This window comes from Penaeus japonicus, unplaced genomic scaffold (genome assembly GCF_977035675.1).
Source record: "Penaeus japonicus unplaced genomic scaffold, GWHDUDI00000001_assembly GWHDUDI00000024, whole genome shotgun sequence".
Lineage (NCBI taxonomy): Eukaryota > Metazoa > Arthropoda > Malacostraca > Decapoda > Penaeidae > Penaeus > Penaeus japonicus.
Window position 1 is genome coordinate 31895774 of NW_028234426.1, and position 25290 is coordinate 31921063.

Below are 25290 nucleotides of genomic sequence, written 5' to 3' on the forward strand. Positions count from 1 at the left end.
GAGATTGTTTCTTTTACACCCTTCTTATTTTCTCAATGAGATAAATTATTGATTGATGTCATTTATATACTTCACATCAGACAAAATCAAAAATGTGTAGGAGGAAACTTATATTCATGATATATATTTTACCATGACTTGCTTGTATAATAAATAAACTTGTCCACTGGTCTGCAAACTACTGGTTCTCTTTCATGTCCTTAGTTTTCTCTTGGGTTCATTAATCCATTAGTGCCAGATGATGTGATATCAAGACATTGGAATATTTTCCACACGATGAATGACAACCTGTCACCTCCTTTTTTCTCCCCCTACATATGTTCTGTATAGTTATGTTTGTATATACACATTGTAGTTGCATTTGTTTATTTATATTTTTCTTGATAAAAAAAGATGCAAAAACACAAAAACTTCTTATCACCCCAGAGAACTGGGTGGGTGAAAAGTGCTCAGAGAGGCTCAGCAGCAATGTGCAGAGAAAGATCTCTCGGTGAGAAGCTGTGCATGCTTGTTATCTTGCCAGCAGTAGTTGCAAATATACATCCTGTTGTGATTGGGTTAAGATATGTTCATATGAGCAAACTGTGTCCACAGGCACAACATTGTTGGTTGCCTGATGACCAATTTGTGTTTCTGCCATTGCAAAGCCTTTTGGAAAAGCTTTGCAATTTGTTTACAGTTTTTCCATTTCTGATGTCACATCACTTGCTTTCCATTTGGTTCCTAGCCTTTCTTATTCTTATTCACCCCTCCCCTTCCCCCCCCTCTCTCTCTCTTTTCCCTACTGGTAACTACTTACTATTCCCCAATGATGTGGGAATGGATTTACAGCTTTCTGGTAGTACAAGTGACTGTTTTGATTTTCTCATGGCATACTGGAGTGATGTGCAACCAGCTGTAAGATTGATTGAAAATTATTCAAATTACCTACTATATCAGTTACAATTGCTGGAATTTTGGCCATTTCCTAAAAATGGGCTATTACCAATTGTTCTGCATAGTTCTTTGCTCAAAAAGAAAACAAGACATTTATATCCATTCTCTTATAATTGGCAAAATCATTCTCATGTCCATCTGGTAATTCACAGAATATCCCAATACTTCCCTATGTAAACACTATCCTACATCCCGATTTCGGTACCCAATCCATTTCCTGTATTGCATACACTGCTGTTCAGCGCCATTTTCTTCCTTTCTGTGATATTCTACATAGCGATACTACACTCCGGGCCTGCCACATACCTATTTTGCATGCTTTGTTGTATGCTTGAAATCCATGTGTATAGGATAAAACTCCTCACTGGGAAGTGACAGGCAAGCCAGGAGAATGCCCATGGCCATACAATAGTGAAATCAGATACTGGCTGTATTGCACTCATCCAATTTACTGCTATTCAACTTGTTTTTAGTCTACCAAGGAATATCTTTCACTTTAAACTTATACTGTCTTGTCCATGAAATACATTGCTAGAAATTATGTAGTTTCTCAAAGTTGGTTTCATTTGGTAAAGGTGAATGGCATGTTTCCTGTAATCACCACCTCAAGGGAAAGACTTGCACATTCACTTTTCCCCAAAATCTCTGATCAACTTGCCAGCGATTTCAATATCAAATTAATACAAGTTACAGCTTGAATTGGGGTGGGGTGGGTGGGGGGGAGGGGTACCATAATCATTAAATAGTAAAAATGGGGTATCTTAGGATAATTTTTTGCTTACAATAGATGGTTATTTTAAAAACACATGACAATAATACTATGTTTTAATATTGTAGTTTGTCTCATCACATGTAGCTTATGTTCATATATCTGGTTAACAACTTGCCACTTTTCATCAACAATCTGACATATCTTGCCAGGTTGTTATATTACAAACAACCTAACAAGATCATTGTATTCTGCACCTCACATTTGTAACTGATGATTCAGCATTTGTGTGAAAACTTTTATGTACATAACAGCAACACTTCATAAAAATAATCTTCATTCACACAATTGCATGAAGGATTTAACAGTTTCAAATTTATTATTATTTTTTGAAGTTCCAATCACATTTTGATCATCTATATATTTACAAGTGTAACAATGCAATCTTCATGAAAATAAATAATCTAAACTCGTAATAACACTGCATACAGAATCCATTAAAAACAGGAATTCCTCCACTGATCATCAAATATATATATATAGCCTTTACTACATGCTTGAAGAAAATTAATAAAAAGTTATCCTGTGTTAAAACAGGAAGAACACAGAAAGCAGAGGAAAATTATCTACGAAAGAAATACTAAAATTAAACATTCTCCATTTTTACACAGCCAATTCATATCAAGAAATGGTTGCAAGTGTGTTTACATGTCTGATTCCATCCAAGTACAGTGGTAGGTAACACTTACTTATAATGCTTTTAATCAATAATCAACTTCCAGGTAAGCCTGCATGCCACTAAGGAAATTTATGACACAGCTATGGCAATTGGAATCTTCTCGGCAATACTTAAAAATTGGCCCCGGAATCATTATTCAATATGAATGATCACGACTAATCTTTCAGAGCAATGATTTTACCTCATCCTTTAAGCCTATAAGTCACTCTTCTTTCCATCAGCTATAAGTCATGTGCCTTCTGAACATAGCTTAACACATGAGGAAGACAAATGTGAGGTAACAACATGCATTATTAACTGTGTGAAAACATCACAACTATCTCAGGGCCAAAGGCCAGAATGAATGCCTCAACTTCATTATTCATAGATCTACAAAACATCTGTAAGCCATACATATCCTAAAGGTGTACTTGCCTACCATGCAGTTACTCTTTTTTTTCAGCTGGAAATGCACTGTACATTTAACTTTCTAGTGTACTGTAACAGTTTACATATCTCTAACACATCTCTACTGTAATCAGTTTGTGTAACTAAAGCAAGACTACTTCCAGTAATGTTTCAATGTTTAAAACCATTTTAATATTACTTTGTATTAACATTTTCCACTGTTACTGCTGCTCGCTCCTCTTCATATTGTTATTGGGGATATTTATAGGTCTTCAAATTCTAAGTTGGAGTGTCACTTATTTCTCTGGTCAAATTCTGAGCACTTTAATATCCCCTTCCACAACTATTCTTCTGCAGCCTTGGTTTTTACTCTTCCTCCATCTTGTCCTTGTAGGTTCGGACAACTCTGTCAAAGAGTGGGCATGGCGGCCTGTAGTTCTCAACAAGGCAGCCTCCAAGTTCATCCTCAGGGCAGCACTCACTGGGATGGTAGGATTTCATTGATCTGCAAGATAAATCAAATACATATTTTATGAGATGGTACATCTTAGTATATATGCTGCAGTCCTAAGAGTCTTGGAAAAAAAATATAAAAACGGGGAGAAGTATACACTAAAGCTTGATGTGCTTTGGAAAAATAGATACATTACTTAAAAATATCCAATTAATTTTTTTCCCAGTTTATTTCATCAACTATCCAGAAGACCTACCTAAAGGCATCCAGCTGTTCCTGGGACAGCTGAATGGGCTCCTCAAAGACAATCCAATTGACCGACTCATAGCAAGGTGGGGTGGTGAGGGAGCCAGAATAGGTCCAGTATGATCCACTGCCTAAAGAAGTAAATAGTAATGTCATAAACAGAAAGGCTGATTAGCTTACATAATACCTGCTGTTTGTACTTTGAAGTAAAAAAAAAAAAGTGAAAATCCTTGTTTATTCCTTATCTAGTACAAATAAAATCCATAATGACAATCATAACCATGTGATATATATTAGAATAATGCTGGTAGAACCTGTAATAAGGATACACAAAAATCTGAGATTTTGGCTGCTTATTAAAAAAAAAAAAAAAAAACATGCTGTGGTTCCATAGCAGCTGTAATATCCTTTTGATTGCTCTTGTGTGGAATTTTTGCATTTGGCAAATCACTACAGACATCCGAAACAGGACAGCTGGATTTCATTTAAAAATGATGAGTTTAATAAATGTAATAATACTATTTTTAGAATAAATAACTGCTATTGTAAGAAATTCATAGTGATGGAAAGAAAGCTCTGAGCAGCAACACCAAATATGTCTTTGAAGCAGAAAGATTATTATTCAACCAGTCCTCTTTAACAATCAGCTTGCTAGCATATTGTTGGCTAAACTGGGGTATGGATTAGCCCCTATTCCATTTAAAATATAATACCTGAAGGACTTAAGATATTCTGTTTGCATGCATTGCTTGAATACACTGCAGACAGCTTAAATAAATACCCAAAGAAAAGTGGCATTTCACTTGGGAAAGCTCAAGTAGCCAGGTGACAAACATCGAAGCTGTGTTGAATGCTATATAAAGGTATTAGCCATTTCTTTTTTCCGATTGTGTGTTTTACAGTGGGTATTTTCTACTTATTGTGCCAACAGTTACTATGCAGTAGTTTTTCTGAAAAAAAAAAATTATATCTTGATTTGTTCTTTTTCCTAATGCTGAATGACAAAACACAAACGCGTTGATATGATGGTTGGAAAACCTATTCTATACAAAGCAGGCTTGTTGAAAGACGAAACAACTATTTCAAATTTTTTGTTACATCTTTTACTAAACCTATGATGGATTTTTCTAATTTTACTGACGATAATGAATAAAAAATCTTTTATAGATTATAAGTGGATGGATATAAATGAGAAATACAATAGAATTGATCTAGCTTACTTTCTTAAAACTAGGTTTTTGAACAAGACTGGAAATATCACATTTTGGAGGTGATGGAAAAATGTAAAGTTTTTGTCCGAACAGAAATTCTGTGTTAGAATAATCAGTCATATTCCTTCTATAATGTTCTGCACTACAAACAAGTAACATTATAGCTAACAAGGTACTGTAGTTATAACCATTACAGTAATCATATCATAAGATCTTTGTTCACTAAATTACTTTGGTTTCTGTTACCACAATCAACGATCATCCCTACTTGGGTCATGTCAATTTTTTCAAGTTCAATTTATATATATATATTGTAGATCAATTTACATTTCTATAGTATTTAACACGTGCTGCATCAAAACCTCCGAATTCACTTGTATCTCACAAAAATAAATCTTAACCGTTATTCAGAACTCTTTTCAAAAAATGAAGAGCAAAGGAAAATAACTGAAATATTCAATGTAATTATGCTGGAAGGATGTGCCTCCACATCAAGGCAGATGACAAAGCATGTAGTTGAGGTATAACAGGAAAGCAATATCCTTTTTTTTAATCTTCTGTATAGTTGCTGAATAATATGCAGCAATGAGGAAGTAGAGGAGGAGGCAGAAAGAAAGGAATTAAAATCTTATTTCCATGAGCATAATCAATAAAATGGTATCCTGAAGTTTTGCGAGCTATACATATATATGTCACAATTATATTTGGGCTGTAGAGCAAGCTTCAGAAGCCGTGATACAGAGGAAAAAGATAGTAGTGCCATTCAATAAGGATAATCTTGTATAATACCTGACAGTCTTGGAAGAACACCTTGAACACTTTTCTTCACACCAGAACTGCTTTAGGAGATAACACCTCAAGTCAGTGCTGGAAATCTGCCTACATGCTATTTTAGGCATGGACTCGAAATGATATACTTTATAATGAGAACAACAGAATACAAACCATGAGAGAGTAATTGTAAAGAAAAAAAATGAACTCCATTAAAATAATTGACCATTTTCTTTAACTGCCACTTTGCTGGTACTTACTGGGAAGGAAAGCTCCTGGGTTAACGGGATCAGTTAATGTAATAGCTTGGCCTTTGTGCTGAATGAAGGGGAGTAGCTTGCTAATCTTGCCCAACTCAGCATGCTCATTGCCAACCTATAATTAAGGACTTTGTAAATATGTATGCAAATTAGGTAAATTGCTTTCTAAAAAAAATGTACTTATTACTTCAATTATCTAAATTCATGAGGTGGAAAGACCTAAATTTATGATAAACAATTTACATAAACAAGTGCTTGTTTTACAATGGTGCACTTTGCGACAGATCAATCCATCTTTGGGTGGATAACCATGGTGCAAAGTGATCACCGGCTTGCTTGATCATCTTAACATTGATGCAATCCTTTATCTATTTCTTGCATTGGTGTATTTTACTAAGGTCTTTAAAAAAATGTTTCTTTAAGAACTTACAACAAGGAACATTCCAAGTACAGCAAGGCCACCCTCAGCAGCTGCAGCTTCAGCAAAACTGTTGAACTTGGTCTTGTTCCAGTGCACTAGATGCAGCTGTAATGGAAAAAAAAAAGAATCAAATGGAGGAATTCGCTTTAACTACAATCTAAACCTTCACAAATACGTAGAATGAGATATTTCCTTATTACTAATTTCATATAGACATTGCCGCAGATGATCAAATAAAAACCAAATATCAATTACCTCCCCAGAGTAGCAGCGACCATTGACGGTGTGCTCGGATCCTGTGTCATTGGTCTTACCCCAGTGGCAATGGAACTGTTCCAGTACATATTCGTCCCCCAAAGGTCCTCCTTTTAGGCCTGGAGAGAGGGATTTGAATTATTTTATTTACAAATACTGTATCAACAAAGTCAAAGACACGTTATTCAAATGTATTTCGCACTAACTTATCAACAAATTCAAGTCACAAACTCGAAAATACCGTAAGTGTCCCTTATACTCACTCGAGCTTCCTCCGGCAACCTGAGCCTTCCATGAATGTCCACTGTTGGAGAGCTCAGAGATCCTGATATCTTGATATGCCGCCTGAATGGCAGTCAGGCTGCAATCACCCTGGCAACTCGACCCCTTGATGTCAATAGGGGATTGGTGACTGCCACCAGCAATAGGGTAGAGGCTGGCCCAAGTAGCGGGTCCTGAGGGAGAAGATTCACCATGAAAAAAACGCCATGCTTTTGCGGTTGGTGAAAATATAATCTATGTTTATCTACATTTGCTGTGTATCTACACCTTTATATATTCGTTCATTTTCTATCTATCCATCTATAAGTATATGCACAATAAATTCATGAACTTCCCCCGATTGAGAAAATAAAATAAAATAAAGCGGTAACAGACTTGGAAGTCGATTCTTTTATGACCTCTACTTGATATAACATACAGTAATTCCACTAAAGACCCTTTAAAAAGTATGCACCATCACTTCACCTAATGGCATATAAAGAAACGAATGATAAGGCTAAATGTCAAATGTTGGCGTAGCTAGACGAATGGATAGAAGACGGGGAGGAATATATATTTCTTTATATATAAAGTTATGTAATTTCGGACTCGCAGAGAATGAAACGCGATACATTTTTATGGTTTCAGGTCATACATAAGCTTTGCGCTGTCACAAACCAGCTTTACGAAGCGTAGATAAAAAAAAATAAAAACACCTGGATACACCTACAATCATAGTAACTACAAATCACAATAATGCAGCAAAAAAATAATACAATATAAAAAGTATAAATATATAAAATAAATAACTCCTGAAACGAGTAACCGCACAAGACACGCGAGTGTATAGTAAGAGTGACCGTGGGCAGGGATCGAAGGGCTTATGCAACAACACCAATATAAAAGGTGCCTATAGATTTGTACAAAAAAAGACGAATAATTCACGCGTTGGTTACTTTGCTTACATACTCCCTCACGCCTTTATTCACTCACTCACTCATTCACATGCGCATTCCTCGCCTCATTCACTCCTTATCTCCGTCCCAAGAGGAAAAGGAAAGGGAAAGTACGCGTCGTCCATTCCACCCTGGACGTAAAAGGATTTTAGTGGCTGGTGTGAACTTGAGCGATGGGATCCGAGGCTTGGGAGAAAGTTCCCCTGCAATATGGTGAACCCGCGCCCGTGGCCACCCGCTTCCCCGACACTAGGGAATCACACCTCTCCTGTAAGCTTCCTTGGATCTAATAGGCGAGTGATTATGAAGCATTTCTTTGTTATAAACGACAGGCATTAAAATGTTTTGAGGTTTGTTTGTCTAGGTAGGTGTATATACAATGATGTATATCTTGGAGATCCTAAAATGTCTTTTTTTATGACTACAAGGTCTGGCACTTCATATTAGCGTCCGATGGGTGGCACCACCTGTTTCTCCCTGAGCCCCGCTGCTCTCGGTCGTATTCTATTCTCTCTCTCTCTCTATTACATTGGCAGAGAGAGAGAGAGAGAGAGAGAGAGAGAGAGAGAGAGAGAGAGAGAGAGAGAGAGAGAGAGAGAGAGAGAGAGAGAGAGAGAGAGAGAGAGAGAAAATCAAGAAATTAATGAATGATCATTTGCTCGTCGAGTTATATAACTTCTATAACAATCTCAAAGGAATGAATTTATAATGGATTAAATATTACATTTGCTCCCGCCGCTCCGCCAGTCTCTGTTTCATATCCACGTGACGAGCTCTGACGTCAAGGCGCGCCAGTGATATTACCGTCGGGCGCTCTGTGACGTGTGCACATGCAGCATATTGTAAGGTAGAGCACTCAAGCAAGCCACTCTCCGAAAAGCTTTCTTTCACTGCGCGAGAAAGAAAATCGAACTGCATTTTGAAAACGGTAATATAATTATATAGAGAGGGAGAGAGCAGTGGCGCGGAATAGACGACTTGAAGCTTTTGTTGTGTACTGCATTGTAAGGCAGAGTTCATTAATCAGGCCATGTCAGTCAGGCAGTACACAAAACATCACGGTGGCAGCGAAATTAATGGCTCTGCACGTGCATGAAATGATAAAAGGTAGGCATGACCATTAATTCTAGATATAGCTGAAGCTACCATCAAGGCTTAACGAATTATAAAGTTATTTCGAAGCAGACTATCATTGTCCATTACCCTGAGTCATGTTTCCAGGAAAACAAGTGTATAAAAACGCCATCCCGGATCTTTACTCTCTAACATGTAAAAGAAAAAATATAAAAATTTAGTATCGCCAAAAATACAAAAAAAAAAGTTGAACCTCAAAGCACTTGAAGAACGGAAAATAATTCGCCGAAATTTTGTTAACGTAAAATCATATTCAGACCACGATGAATTCAATATTATCAACAATGTCATAACCTTAACAGGGACCTAGAATTCCCATGCCACAATTGAATTTCATTATTTTAAAATCGAGGACAGACTCCTTGGAATGCTAACCCGTATAACCGGCCGAGTACTCTGGGCGCCATTTCTGAATGTGCAAGATAGAGAGGAGCTACTGCGCCAATCAAGACCCATTATCCCCAATTCACCTTGTCTCTCATCATATAGGGTCTTTTGTATCCCTCTGTTCTGCTGCCATCCCTTGTAATAATATTAGTATACAAGGGGGATTTATCATATTCTTCGTAAAAGACTCGTGTCACTTATGGCGACCTGGTATTTGAACGTTTTTTTTTCACCCGGGTGCTGTCGCCGACGTCCCGAGTAAAACCAAATATAGGTATACGTATATACTTTTATAGCTGTCAAACTAAGATAAGAATAAGCTTAAGCATTTCTTTCAGCTACAGGTAAAACTGCAATATGACAGCTCCACGGAAAAGCAATGACACACCTATTGCCTTCTGTATTAAAGCGTATAGATTATTCATCAGTCATGAGTCACGGGATTATCTGGGCGTGTACTTCCGTCTGATATTAAGGGAACTTTCACACTTAAAAATCGAACTTTTATTTTCGTCATTACAACATCAATGTCTAGTTACGAAATAAAACACAGAAAAGAATATTCTCCGCAAAGGGAAAATTCGTTCACTGTAAATTAGTGAAATTAATTTAAACTCTCTCACCTTCTGACAATGTCACTTGTGGTGGTTGTTATTTAACCGACCTTCACGGACTTGAACATGTGTTCTCGTCATGCATGTCCTAGGAAATGCATTTCTAAACCTTGTTCGGTAAACCTTTGATCAATACGACGTAAATCATGAACTATTAAGTGTGCCCGTCAATCAAATCTATGGCGAGAATCGATCAATTCCTGCAGGTGAAAAAATCAACATGGAGGTACAAAGAACTTATAAGCGGTCACATTAGGATGCCGTCAAGATGAATTCAACCACCGTCTAGCATTCTCACTTAACCTAATATGGCAATAATGCAGAATCAACCTGACACTCACACGCCCCAGACTCGCCAGCCAACAATTAAACAAAAAACAACAACCCCTCAACACTGATACCCCACCCCCCTGCCCCGACCCCCTCTGCAGCGCAAGATGAGGTTTGTTTACATTCAAACGTGCAACTTCTATCCTAAACAAACAATGGATACATTATAAATACATTTGAAAACTTGGTTAAACCCTCTCCCCGCACAATATTGCACAGATTTGCTAATTTGGAAAACATCTTTGATGGCGCCAAATTGTTTAAATTAGGAGATCGTGGAAAAAAAAACGTTTAACCAATCTATCCACTCACGGCATATGTAATGGCTTCGAGAAGTCTGCTCTCTCACCTTGTATTGACCGCAGTTTGAGTGACGAGAAGGCGAGCGTCACTGTGGATTGTGGTTTTGGGTTTTGTCATTATCGAATTTCATCTAGATATGGTTGAGTAAAATTACCTTTGAGGGAAGGAGGGAGAGAGGGAGAGAGGGAGAGAGGGAGAGGGAAGGGAGGGAAGGGAGGGAGAGGGGGGGGGGGAAAGTGCGACCAGGCAACGACCCGTTACGTGTTTACATATTTATACCGTAATTAGTATACAACAATACGATTATTTGTTTCAGTCATATTAATACGTCAGCAATTCAGAGTAATGTAGCATCAGAAGTTTCACATTTGCTAAAGAATGTTATATTTTAAGTCTTGATGTCGAATGTACTTATTTCGCAACACGTTCCGTCATTACAGTTTATTACACATAATAACGATATCAAAACTCGTAATTGTGCGCGGTTTGTTGACGTCACGAAGGTATGGCAACACAAGATAATTTGAACAAGAATAGAACTTATTCAACTTGCGCAACTCGATGAAAATCAAACTTTTTTTTTTACCTGTTTTTGTTAGGAGGCTACACTTGTCACCAAAAAACAAAAAGAAAAAAGCCAAGCAAAAACATTTACTCCCTCCCAAACAAGAAGCCAAGCAAAAACATTTATTCCATCCCAAACAAGAAGCCAAGCAAAAACATTTATTCCATCCCAAAATGCCTACAGGTGGAGACTCGAGACGGCGAAGCAGAGCATGCAACGAGATGGGAGAGAACGCAGGTCAAGGCTTTACGCTATGGGGTGTCTTCGGATACTTTCAGCTGTGAGGAAAACCTTGATGTGTTGGGGATCTCTTTCGGGAGTTATACGAGGGGGAAAGGGAGGGAGGGAGGGAGGGAGAGGAGGAGAGAGAAAGAAAAACCAACAACCAACCAACCAACCAACCAAACAACCCCCACACAGATATAATATGAAAAAGAGGAAGACCCAAGACCTTCACATTATAGGATATAGGCTACACCAACCACACAATATGCCCATGATGCCATGATTTCGTCATCTGGTCTACCTTCTCGCGTGTTTGTGGCGGGCGATTCCAAAGCGATATGGGAAGGAAAAGGTATCGACGTAGTTTGGGTAATTGTCTGGATAAGCTACCGTTGTGATCTCTGTATGGTTGCGGGTTCTTCGTTTGCACTATGAATGCGCCGTACTTTTATGATAACGAATCGTGTTAAAAGCGTATAATACTCCATTCATCTTTTCTCTTTCTCTCTCTCTCTCTCTCTCTCTCTCTCTCTCTCTCTCTCTCTCTCTCTCTCTCTCTCTCTCTCTCTCTCATATATAGATAGATAGATTTTCCACACAAAACTATTAATAAAAACCTGTTAACATAGAGAGCCATAAGTCTGCGCATTCGCCAGTCCCAAGGATTAACATGAGACGGCAGGTGCCATGCTATATGGTTTGCCCCAAATGATAATTATAAACTGCTGCAACTTTTCTTTATAAAGAGCTTTGTTGGCACTCACAGTATAGTCAGGCGTGCCATCTTTGATACAAGGGCGATGCATGGCACTAGGATCTCCGTTGGTATGACTGGATGCATGACCAGGAATTAACGAACGCATTTGCACTTGCTTCTCATACCCCGTTTGCTGCTCCCACACCTCTTATTATAAGACCTTTCTGTGTGTCTGTTGCTTATATGCATATAAGCGCGCGGGTGTGTGGTGTGGTGTGGTGTGGTGTGGTGTGGGGTGGTGTGGGGTGTCTCAACCTTCCTTCCCACTCGTTAGCCGTTGTGCCAGTTCCCTCTCACCGTTCACCTTGTCAACTGTTACACCTCATTGCGAGCCGATTATCATCTGTCATCATCCACACGCATGGCCAATCACCGTTCACTCGTCAACGCGTACACTACCACACCATTCACCTGCCAGACTCACACCGCCTCACTCGCCCATTCAACGGCCGGTTTATGGCACCCCTAGCATAGCACAGGCGTCCTTCCCTTTCCCTTTCACTGCGTACTATCATCCCCCGTCTAATTATACTAACGGTCGTGTAAGAAAACCCACACAAAGAGGTGAAGCTGTGCGAGATATAGGTCGATACAGACTAATCCTTGTAACTTTATTCAGTAAATGTCACGTAGTTATATAGGCACTGAACTTACATAAACTAAACTATTCACAATTCAAAACTGCACAGCGTTATACTAAATTTACGAAATTTACTTCATCGATTTTGCTTCTATACTATAGTAATTCGTAAATCGTAATTCGAAAGATCTTCTTGCAGATATAATTAGGCAATTTAGAAACTGTTCAACAGACAGAGACAAAAGAAGAACGTACTAGATAGTTCGTACTTAACAAGAGAGCGGACTGGAAAGGGTAACCTACAGCCTAGCCCCTCTGGCCAGTCTGCCTCAATCTCTGATGACCTACAACAACCACCGAGATAATACACGCACTGTCACAACATGCTCGAGCCTACAAACGAACCAAGGTCATACTGCCTGACCCCGCTCGTCCCTTGGCCCGGTGCTCACCTCTGCACCGCGTCATCACCTTTAAAGCTGACCAAGGCGACACATGGAAACAGCTGGAAGAGGCTTAGCAAGGCTACCATGGCGGTTCCTGGGAATAAAGCTTCGAAAAGACGCTTCAACCACGGATTGGTGACGTCTCTCGAGATTCTAAGTACTCGAATTGCCTCAGGAAGTTACGCCAAGATTTTTCTGTCCTTCGGGAAACCTAAAACACGTTAGACAAAAGTGTAAATCCGTAGAAAACTAGCCATGTTATTTCCCGTTTCCCTCACGGCCTAATATAGCAAGCTGACAAGATACATTTAAGTAGATGAGAACAATTATCCTATTGTCGAATAAATTAAGTATGCAAATTGCCGCGGTCATCAACTGACCAAAAATATACCTGTAATTAATTCGATAAGCTGTTATGAGGAATGTGTGACTGGTAGAGAAAGGGAGGAAATTAGATAGATAGATAGATAGACAAAGAGGTGGGGGGGGGGTATCGAACTAGAAAGAGCAACAAACTGAGCAGACGACAGAATAGCTGAACGGGTCGCCATATTCCGTTTCTCCGCCGAGGCAGACACCAGCTGACAGCGCAGGATCAGCCCCACCTGGCCAGTTGCATCATAGTTCAGAAGTCAGTTACCGTGAGTTCCAGGGGATTCCCCGTGGCACTGTCGTGTTGTAACAAGCTCTTAATGAATTAAAGTCGATTTTTTTCTGCTCTTCTTTCACGTTCAACAATGCAGTTCCAGCGGTGTCGTCACCTCGACTCGCCAGGATCTGCCCTTTTTTACATGTGTAATGAAGAATTAGATCAACCCGATACGGTGCATGACACTACAATTTTAGTGTACGTAGACAAAAAGTAACGGAAATTAAACATGCGTTCTGTGTATTATCTTGTGTTCATTCACCTTCCGTCTGAATAAAAAAAAATATATATTATTGACCCGAGGCAAAAATAAGTTCAGTAGATTTAGAAAACACTCATCTGTCCGTTAAATCCAAAACAAGTTTGGTGATGAACGCAGAAAAATAAATAGATTAACGTATGCACGCACTGACATCTAAAAAAGAGTTGCCACAGCGTGCATTTCCTTTCCGAATATATCACCATTAATAATTTCCTCTCTTACCACAGATGCAACGCTGACGATATGCGAGTTTTGTACTCCTTTTTTCCAGTAACTAAATGATCTAACCGACATCAATCTGCACGATCGCAAATTCACGCCTTAGATTCCATCAATGCGAAGTCCTTGTAAACAGTGTGGAGTATTTAGGCAAAGGTAGGTTAGTTACCCCAAGTTTACACAAAAACAACCAAGGACTCAGAGTGAAAGTGGAGGGAGACGACTGGTTCTGCAAGACGAGAGGAGGCGCGTGGGACGAGAGAGAGAGAGAGGGAGGGAAAGAGAGAGAGAGAGAGAGAGAGAGAGAGAGAGAGAGAGAGAGAGAGAGAGAGAGAGAGAGAGAGAGAGAGAGAGAGAGAGAGAGAGAGAGAGAGAGGGGGGGGGGAGCGAGGGAAAGAGGCGGATAAAAAAAATGTACATATATATAAATATTGATATGGATACGCACAGACGAGACAGTTTAGGAGAGAGCAGAGAAACTACGGATAATTGTATAGAAATTTCATCCACGTATTTATCCGTGATCGAAGGATTTCAATCCAACTTTCTAGACAACAGGTAAACGCTCCTCCCCCTAGGAGAAAAGTGAAAACAAGGAAAATATAAATGTTCAACGAAATGTTATTGGCGAATCAAAATACAGAATTTCAGCGTAGATATGAACTGCATCAGGCTAGACAGCGACCGGTAAGACTAGTGTCGTGTGCAAGAGCAGCTGTGCAGGACCATTGAGTGGTAAAGTGAGCATGTGCGTCTGTTTACTTTATGTGCATTTAATCCTTCCCATGGTCTCTATCTGGTCTATCTGACCTATATTATGGGGGTGTCGCATGGAGACAGTCATTTGCAGTTATTTATCTATGCTCCTATTCAACCATATTCATAGGATCTGGCGTTTGTAGACGTCTAACGAATCTATCCGACAAAGCACGTGCGTTTGTTTACAATTCGGCGAGGCTCCACGTGTTAATACTCACCGAGGCTTGAATGAATGCTGAAACCTTGATCTTCACGACCCTGTCCTCAAATTAAGCGTAATGGATATAAAGAATATATTCAATGTACGCACAGAAAATATGAGAAAAATACATCCAGACCACACGTAGTAGTGAATAGACATTGTACATTCACCTACACTCATACACATTCACTTCGCCAGTTTCCCCCCCCCTTTCCTCCACCATCTCCCACTATCCCCCTCCCCCCGCAATCCTTTCTCCCTTCGCTCTCCCCCACGGTCAAATGCCACAGGATGTCGCTCCGTTACCAATGCCCGCTAACCACCCCTCCCTCTCGTCCCTTTCTCGAAAGATCACGGGACCAAGGGTCGTAGTGGCTTATGAGGTCACCATCTTTCTTTAGGTCTAATAACGAGGTTACATTACTTTATTCTCAATTCTTGTAAAGGATTGTCTCGACTCGCCCCTCTTAACAATTTTTACTGACTTCCACTGCTGGCTTACGGACTAAGTCACATTCCGAACGATACAAGACGCAGTAATCGCACCGCACGGATCAGGTCATTTATGAACCCGTTACGGAGTGGACCAGACTGACCTTTTACAGCTTCTAAAGGTACACGAGTTCAAACTCTCGACGTGGTTATATGACGAAGTATGCTGTGCAAAGGTAAGCAAGAGAGGCGTAAGCTTTTCGAAGATTACCTTTCATTTGTTTTATTTTTTATACAAGTTCTATTTATATATACTTTTCACATCCTACCATAATTTATTTTATATCATACTGGTCATAAGCTCTATGAATATTAATTCTAAATAGCTGAGAGAGAGAGAAAGAGAGATTGATTAAGCAAGGCGTCAGCACGTAGTCCACCATTTCCCAAAAATAACATGCATGTCATAACCGGAAGCCCAGCTGCATCCAGCGCAAGAGGATACCAGAGAGAGGAAGGAAAAGGGGAGAAGGTCAAGTGGGGAAAGAGTGGATTTAACTTTTATTTTTTCTCTGTCAAACTTGATATTTGAAAGCCATGTCTTCTTGGGGATTTTCCTCATGACCGCACAGGAGGGGATTCCCGCGCATCACCGAAATTCCTGCGCTTGAGTAGAACCTCAGCTGTATTGGGTAAAATATGATTCATGCAATGGTTGCGGTTGCGATAAGGTCCGTGCTGTTGTTTTGACACTTCATGCTTTATCAGGAACATTGTCCTTACTCTTTTTAAAATCATTTGTATAGTTACTATTGACACGAAAACTCATTAGACCGTCAAGAGTTATTTTCCCTCGACATTCCCTAACGAAAAGAAAGTTTCTCCTTACAAATACCCTCTCGTTTGTCTTAATCCCAAATCTTTATCTCAAAAGACGAAAACCCAAATCCTAAAACAACTCCCTTCTGAAGATGGAAGATAAGAGTTCCTCGTACCCACACCCTCCTCCTTCCTCTGTGACCTTGCTTTCTCTCGGACACCTGTTAATCTAGTAACAGCCATTATTTCTATATTTGGCGGATAATGCGTACGTGATCTATGTGGAAGCCCTAGCAATAACAAGCATTCATAATGGCTTTGGTCTTCTTTATAAAGTGCATTGTAGCTCTAAATTCATTTATGTTTGTATATTTCGGGTAAAGAATAGAATGGGGACGAAGGGCATGATGTCTTCGTATACAAATCTTAGATGTGTCCATTTTGTTTCACATATTCAGCGACCTTGTGCGAACGTTGTAACTTCTATTCAAATACCTCAATTGTTTACGTTTACGACTATCCCTTCTAGATAATGAAAACAAATAAAACACGTGGAGATGGCGAGGTTTGCCTTTTTTTTCTTAGGCAGATTCCCCGGTGTCCTTAACCACCGACGCGACGGCTCCCTCTTCTTTTTGTTGATCCGAAAGTGAGAAAGTAGTTATGGAAGACCTTGAGTCTATTTCTCTCTCTCTCTCTCTCTCTCTCTCTCTCTCTCTCTCTCTTTCACCTAGATTTGCATAACTGGCATAACGCACCTTGTTCGACCATCTTCACGCGTTTTCGAGGAAGGAGGCGTCGATATGGGGTTCCCTACACAATTAAACATTCACGATAAAATAATCTTTTAGAAAACAACGGAGAACTGTCACGGAGCGATGTTACAACGCGCCAACTGGTTTTATTTTCTCGACGCCGGTTTCCCAGTTGGCAGAAGAAAAACAACAACGTTCAAAGGACACAATCAAGAGGCGATTCGGCAGTTGTAGCTACGTGACCTTGGACATCTAAAGCCAACAATTGAATCTTCGAATTCTATCGAAAATCTTGCCAATCATGGCCCAACTGGAGAAAGAATTGCAGACGCCTACTCGTTCGTACTTCCCCGCCGACGCATCACAAAAGGCAACCTCTTATCAAACCTTTAATTGTTATCTTTACAACACGCCCCAAGGAAAAAGAAAAAAACTGAATAAATAAGCGAATATACAAAGTCATGGATGCCTATGAAATAAACTGACATCACCGCGCCCACCATTCTCTCGTGCCATCCCTAATCCACGTGCTCTTATCAGTAGTCATTATTGTGAAATAGATAAGAAAAAATCATTACCCTATCACGCGACTCAACATCACTGCTGACTGCTTTCGAGGCACGATTTTGAACTAAAAAGCTCAAAATTGAAAGGTTCGTTTTTTGGAATTTCAAATATCACAACATAAGTGGAAGTCTATTTAACCGAAATGGGAAAAATCACAAATCATACCTGTCCTTCCACATGTGATCAGATAAGAAATCCTATAATTGTGAGTTCGTCGCCGAGGCCTAACTTGTTTAATGCAATTAGGCCTGAGCGTACCATATTAGTCGACACGTTGCCAAGCTGGTCGAAGAAGAGAGGTTTAGAGGATAGGACGAAAGATAATCCCCTCCCCCCCTGCTTCAAGCAAGCAAGTTCTGAGCTGAACTGGACTGGACTGAACTCACCATGACGGGACTGTTCTTTTTACATAAAGAGTCATGATTCAGCACCGTCATAACGACTTATTTGTAGTAGGACCATTTGTGTCAAATGTCTTCTCATTCTTTCATTGCGGGCCTAAAGTTTACATGCGGGAAAGAGCCCGTTCACCCAGCTATGCAAACAATGCACTCTCACACTTGTTACCTTTCCTTGGCACGGAGGCTTGGCTACCCGCCGCTAAAGTACGACAGCCAAGTTGCAAGCCAGATGTCTCAGAAGCCATAAATACAGCGGTCTTAACTATGTATAAAAAAAAAAATAAAAAATGTTATGAGCGTTGTCCTGTTGGCACCTCTCCTATCGCGTTTTTTTTTTTTTTTTTTTTTTTTACACCCTAGTGCTGTCACCGAGCTGATGTCCCGGAATGGAAGAATCTATGGTTACATTACTACGATTACCTCCTGACAAACACGCTTCCCGACATACCAATACCCTTCCACTCGACATTTAAGCGTATCCATCCATACCATTGCCAAAAATAGAAGCAAGGAGAAGGGGAGGGAGTGGGATGAATGGAGTGAGTGAGTGAGTGACGGGAGGAAGAGAGAGTGAAAGAGTGTGGGAATGAAAGAAGCGAGTGCGAGAAAGACTTAGAAAAATTTACTTATTGGTATGGTGAAAGAAAACCAAAATTATCTAAACAGTGTGAGTTACATCAATTTAAAGTCAATATTTGATCAGTGAACAGGATGAAAGAAAGCACTTGAGCCAATATCTACATAAAACTGGTGCTGCTTTTACAGTGTGTCGAGTGCAACATCAACTTTGCTTTGTTAGGCATGTAATCATGCACTGGCATGCACTGAAACGCATTTGGGCAATCACATTCAATCATATCTAAGACAAAGGCACAGGTTTTCTTTTCTTCTTTCTCTCTTTACTAACGAGACCAAGTAAATAAACAGTTGCATTACAAGAACTGTTCATTTTCTCCAGTCATCGTTCTGAAGAATGGGAAGCGTAGCGAGAAAAGGGGAGTGACGCGCACTTATGAGGAAAGAAAGAAAGACGAGGGTCATGACGCCGCGACGCCGAATGCAACTGAATATGACAAGGCGCATTCAGCGGACGGTTCGTATTGTCAACACAGACGCAAGACATGACACATGACGCCGCCAGAGACATGACACGGCAACCCCCCCCCCCTTCCTCCCTTCCCTCCTCGCAATGCCAACCACTCGGCGACTTGTTTGCCTGGCCCTCGCCCGCCGTTCGTGATGGGGGTCATTACCAAGAGATTTTCGAGGCGAGGGCGAGGCTGAGGGAGGGCGCCGTGGGTGAGGTTGAACGAGGACAAGAGTGACGTGTGGACAAGGAATGAGGTGAAGATGTTTCCCGGGTGTGTGAGTGGGTCAGGCGTTGGGTTAGCCGTCTCGGGTTCTGAGAAGAATGAAGTAATGAATAATGTAACCGAAAACCGATAGAAAGCCACCAGTCACTGGTAACATGTAAACGCAAACACCCAAACGTATAACCGATTACTCGAAGAAAACGCAGTTAGATAACTGAACGAAACATTATGGAGTTCGTAACTCAAATGCCAGATTGAAAGGCTTCCCAGTCAGGCAACTATAACCCCCACCCCCATTTGCAAGCTAAATATAGACCACAAACAAGTAAAACTTATGCCCAATGCAAACATTCGATCAATTGACCGAGATTAACATAAAAAAAACCCTTTCTCGTTAACGTGTACATAAAGAAACAATTAGGAAGGACTTTATTAACATTGCGAGATCATTAATGGCAAAGGAGAGCTTGTAAGATTTAAAAAAAAAGAGAAAAAAGTTTAAGATGTAGATATACATAAAGAGAGACAGAAGATAGAAAGACAAGTACATGAATAAAACCTCGTACACATAAACCAAACATGCAACATGTAAATCATCATTTGCACGCACGTACGCACGCACACGCACACGCACACAGACACACACACACACACACACCCTGACGTCATCACTAGTACCTCGGCCGGAAGAAATCGATAGCCGGCGGTGGAGACGAGCCAAGAATAAAACCTATCCGAGATATCCAGGAGAACACCAAGGATTCGGTCCTCCCGGAATCGCCTTTCTAACTCGGAGCATCTTCCGAGAAATCCCACGTCTCGAGCGAAGGCAAAATTGTGAATACACAAGTCCATTAGGGTAAATATGCAGCGAGCCCTGCTTTAACCCTCTCGCTCGCCTGGCTTCGAAATGTCATGTGGTTTTATCGATTGGCGTGCCCGGTCTTTCAGAACTACGTAACATCTCACTCACCGCCAAAAGGAGTGGGAAGAAATACTGCGAGACGCTAAAGCTAACGATCATCACAAGCAAAGAACATGAACAGGACGATTTCATGGCGCTTGAAGACGGTGCATGTACGCTTCGCCTTACCCACCGCCGACGGCAACAACACGTAAGCACAAGGCTACACGAAGGGTACAGCACGAAAAGTGTACCGCTGGATGGGGAGGTATAGAATGGTATATATGTATGTAGGTCATACAGAGAAAAGGGACGAAATGTACCATGGAATTCGTGTGGATGGTTGATCCAGTGACGTGCGAAGTTTTAAAGTGGCCCTACACTTGCAGATGCTTTGACTGTGCGAGAGGTGGAGCGGCGGCCCCAGGTTTGCCACGTGGATTTTAAACCGGTGTTGCAGATGTATTGCAGATGATAACACACAAAATGTTATGGATACTTCATTTCAACACGAAGCTCTTAACGAATATTAGAATGCATAATTCAAATTCCGCCTTCATATTGTGGGTCACATGAGAAGTATTCCATAACAGATGGACGTACATTATTCATACCCGCAACACCAGACAAAGACAGCGCGACTGAGTCAGTCAAAGAGGCAAGTGGACGAAATCGAGATAACTCCCCTCACAAAAGGCGAAGGGAATTGGAAGTTATCTCATGTACGTTTTTGGGTGACGATCTCACCGCGCTACCGCAAGAGACTCCCTGGCCATGAGTAAGGCTACGGGAGGTTGGAGGCTGAGAGCTTTCATCTCGCCTTGCCATTGTTAATATTGTGGTTCCTGGAGAATTCTCGGACTATCTAAGCCTGTGTTTAGCCCTTTCCAAAAACTTGTTCCGCGCGGTTTCAGATTCTACCTGAAATCTCTTCGATGCATGTAACACACAAGTACCCACGTCAGAGGGAATTCCGGGAGCATTAGAAAATAAAGCAAAAAACGAAAAAAAAACGAGGCACATCTCGTCTTAATGTGGCCAAACATGGAGTCCTAAGAGGCAGAGAAAGTCTCAGTGGGGAAGAAGAAAAAGAAGTGGACTGGAAATTTCTATTGCGAGATGAAAAGACGAATGAAAAGAATAGGATCAGTAGAGAGGAGAGAAGACATGTGGAAAGTGGAGCAGGTATTAGGCCACAAAGGATACACAGGGAGTGACAAAGCAAGAAAGGAGTTGTGAATCCAGGAACTTGAAAATACTTTGACAAGACCTTGAGCATGACTGCATAACCAGTTTAACAAAAAAAGTAAAAAGTAAAGTCTCCAAAAGGGTAATAACAATAATCATACCAAGATGATGAGACACTCAAAAAATGAGACTGGATGCATACTACTTCGGAAAAAAAATCTAAAAAGAGAGGCTGGCTGGTGGGTAAAGAAAGATAACAAGGAATCAATAAGGAGGGGTAACCTTTGGAACGCGTCTAGGCGCGAGAGCAGAGGCAGCAGGTAGCCGCTCTCACGCTACGGGGCTGTGAATCATGGCCTCACGCAATGCACGATTCTTTTTAGAAATCTATGTAGCACGGAGAGTAGATACATTTATCTAGAAATGCATTGGCATGTGCATCTCTATTTCGTTCTGAGAAGAAGAATAAGCGTCCTAATAATTCCTCTGACTCAACCGCTTGAATTTCCTGCACAAAGCGATGCATCGACTTCGCAACCATGCACAGATCTTTAATAAATAACGCCCTTCGAACTTCACCGTAACTTCACACAAGACCAACATAATCAACCCTAAACGAGACTACCGATTTATACTCCGGGAGGGTTACATAGGGCCTTGTCTCAACCAATGCACCCTTTAAAAGACGTTGAATCATTAAATATTACGAGAAAATGTGTAATGTGTCACCGGAACAGTCACAGAGAAACACTAACTCTTTAAACCTGTTTGCTGCCTAAATAAGTGCTTATCATTTCCAAGTCAGGTTAGGTTAAGAATGTAACACGATTATGAAGAAAATTTACGTAATATATCGTTTTTACTAAAACATTACTACTGGAAGTCTTATAACTAGTTTAATCAAAATTTTATCGGTGACATAATAACATTTACGTGCGCGCGCAATACAATACGCTACATATTAAATCTAATTCTACATATTCCTCCATTAACAAGAAAACCGAGGCACCAGAAGCCAAAATAAACAACGAGAGAAATGGAACGGTGAAATGCGTCCGAAAATATAAATAGCTTTGCGTGTTTATCCTTCGCCTTGAACTTGGTCTTGGCGTCAGCTACCTTGACCATGAGTTTACCAATGGCTCATTACCATTCCCAAGAGGCTGTGTGTGTGTGACTGCGTTCCATGGCGGTTTTGTATGGGTGGGATCTCCTTTTTCCCTTATTCTTTTGCATTGTCTTTTTTTCGGCCATTTTTTGTCCCGATTTTTTCGGGGTGTGTTTTTTTTCTCTTCCGTTTAGCGTTTCTTCCTTTTGCCTTATTTTTTCTATTTTTTTAATCATTTTTTTGGCTTCTCTTTTTCGTGAATGCATTCGTGTTTGTGGTCTTTCTCCCATGCATATATTGGCTAAAGCTGAATGGCTCCACTTGCTCCACTTGCTCCCGAGATAATTTCCCATCTCCATAACAACAAAACTATATTGGAATAACAAAAATAAATCATATTACATCACTTTACGTATGCATGAGAACCGAGTTTATATAAACCTTAAAATGTGAGCATAAAATGCGAGGCATTTCGACTAGAAACTATAAGAAATCCATTATCTATTACAGATGAATATCACTTTCCAATTACATTTCTCAAAAACTAAAGAAAGAAAATAAAAACAAAAGCCTACTCTACCTTGACGCTAGCGTACACATGCCGAAGATTTTCAGCATGTATGGCATCGCTTTCATTCAAGCCTCAATGTTTGGATGTTTGTCACGGAAAAGGCGTACTTGGCACTGTCTAAGAATTCTAAAGGATGAAGTGTTATTGTACGACTTTGAGGGAGAGAAGAGCCGAGAGGGAGAAGGAAGAGAGCATTTCCTTTTTACGTGTACGGACTACTGGGAGAATTGTGTGAGAACAGAGGATTGTGTGTATGTGTGTGTGTGTGTGTGTGTGTGTGTGTGTGCGTGTGCGTGTGCGTGTGCGTGTGCGTGTGCGTGTGCGTGTGCGTGTGCGTGTGCGTGTGCGTGTGCGTGTGCGGTGTTTGGTAGATTTTTTTTTTTTTTTAATACAAAAGGAATATCACATGTGTGACACCCAACGAAATATCTACCGGCATAATAATAATAATGCCAAAAAGAAAAGAAAAGAAGACTGACACCATGCGCAGCGGCCGCCTCGGTTCGCCCGTGACCAGAGTACAGAAAATGCCGAAGGGGAGAGAGTATAGACCCTGGAAAAGAGTACCCTCGAGAACCCTTCTGTGCGCCGCCCGAGTTGGGAACATTTTATGGCGTTTTCCCTCGATGAACCGCCACGGCAGTACACGCATCTCGGTGGAGTTTACTGCTACATACTGCAGCAAAGCGAGGAAGGCGCAGGCACAGACGCCAAACGGGAGAGGATTGGAGGAGAGGAGTTAGACTGGAGGAGGACTGACTATAGGATGTAAATGCGGATGTGTATGCGCGTGCGCGTGTGTATATCGATAAAGCAATTAGTCAAACATTAGCCTCAAGGTGCAACACCAAATTACGCTACGTTCCTTTCCTCCCAAATACCACACAGCAGAACAACATACCCAAGATATGGGATAAGCGAAGGAGTGACGTGTTGAAATCAAGAAGAGAAGACCGAAGGATACCAGAGATATCCTTGCAAGACAATGACGCTTGGGAGCGGCATCTTGAAGGACGACGTAGTTTCTTTGCACAATTAATATAACCTTCTTTTGGGACAAATATTAAAGCGAATAACATGACTCAGGACGGGTCAAGATGCTTACGTCATCTCCACGATAAAGCGTATCACGATTTTTGCTTCTCCGGTTACTTGGGGAAGAGCTCTTGAGAAGTAAAACGATTTTTATCTGTATCAGTCAAGCTGGCAATCCTTCAAGAAAGTAGAACACCCTGATAAGCGAAGGTAATTCGAGGATACGAGATAACACTAAGAGTCTCTGGCATTTTAAACAATTCAAGACCTCGAGTCTAAACCCTTGGGATAATATAACATGGGCCGTGATGTGAGAAGCTAATTGTGAGTAATCAGTGACAATATAATCTACAAACAATACGGTACCTTTTATCCTACCTGTTCTCACACGTTATCTAACGAGCCACACTATGTCGCCTTATCTTATCACCACGCATTTTAAACATGCAAAGGACTGGTACTATCAAATTATGTTTTATTCTTTCCTACATCCAGCAGCTGTTTGACTTTCACAACGTTAAGATGAGACTTGCATCAACGATAGTCTGCAGATATCACAGCCATTCTAGCAAATCACTTATCATTACGGCTCTAGAAAGAACCAAAGGAAGGCCATAAATAACAGTACAACTAGAAAAAATGTCTGAATATCATCTACATTTCAAATATTCCTCACCTCTTAACCGCTTGATTACCAATGGAATTATTATCACTAGTCTGTCAACCTATCATCAATCTGCCACCTGCATCTTCGCCTCGATAAGAATAATTAAGTAATCCTGCAAGTGGTATACCTCGGCTACCGCGTGGCAATTGTTTACAAATAATACACTCAAGTTAAACAGTGAAACACATCAGGTTATAAGACACTGAAGATCAAGTGCAGCTCTAGACACAGACACAAGCACAGTAGGATTCAATGCTCGGTGAAGGGAGTGGAGGAGAGAACGTGGGACTATACTGCCGGAAACCGGAAAAGACTCAACTCTGATATGAGCTTTGGGGAATAAACATTTAGATTTCGCCAAGCAGCAGCTATCAACAAAAATCTTTCCTCCTTCTCCCACCCTGCCTCTTCCCCGAAAGTCGAGCTTCAAGTCCGATTTTCTTACAAAACCAATGCATCACATCACTTTTTTCTAAGTGGTTGTGATCTCGT

At 40.6% G+C, this 25290-nt stretch overlaps 1 protein-coding gene across 1 annotated transcript in view; it reads right to left on the reverse strand.

The window, feature by feature from the left end:
* Positions 1-1745: 1745 nt before the first annotated feature.
* Positions 1746-25290, reverse strand: part of LOC122251697 (carbonic anhydrase 1) — a 26052-nt gene continuing 2507 nt past the window's right edge. The window contains exons 2-7 of the mRNA XM_043013801.2: positions 6653-6844; positions 6390-6508; positions 6144-6239; positions 5714-5828; positions 3482-3602; positions 1746-3276 (exon numbers count right to left, since the gene is read on the reverse strand). Of these exons, the coding sequence (XP_042869735.1) occupies positions 3138-3276; positions 3482-3602; positions 5714-5828; positions 6144-6239; positions 6390-6508; positions 6653-6844 (782 nt within the window). The 3' untranslated portion in view covers positions 1746-3137. The remainder of the gene's footprint in view (positions 3277-3481; positions 3603-5713; positions 5829-6143; positions 6240-6389; positions 6509-6652; positions 6845-25290) is intronic.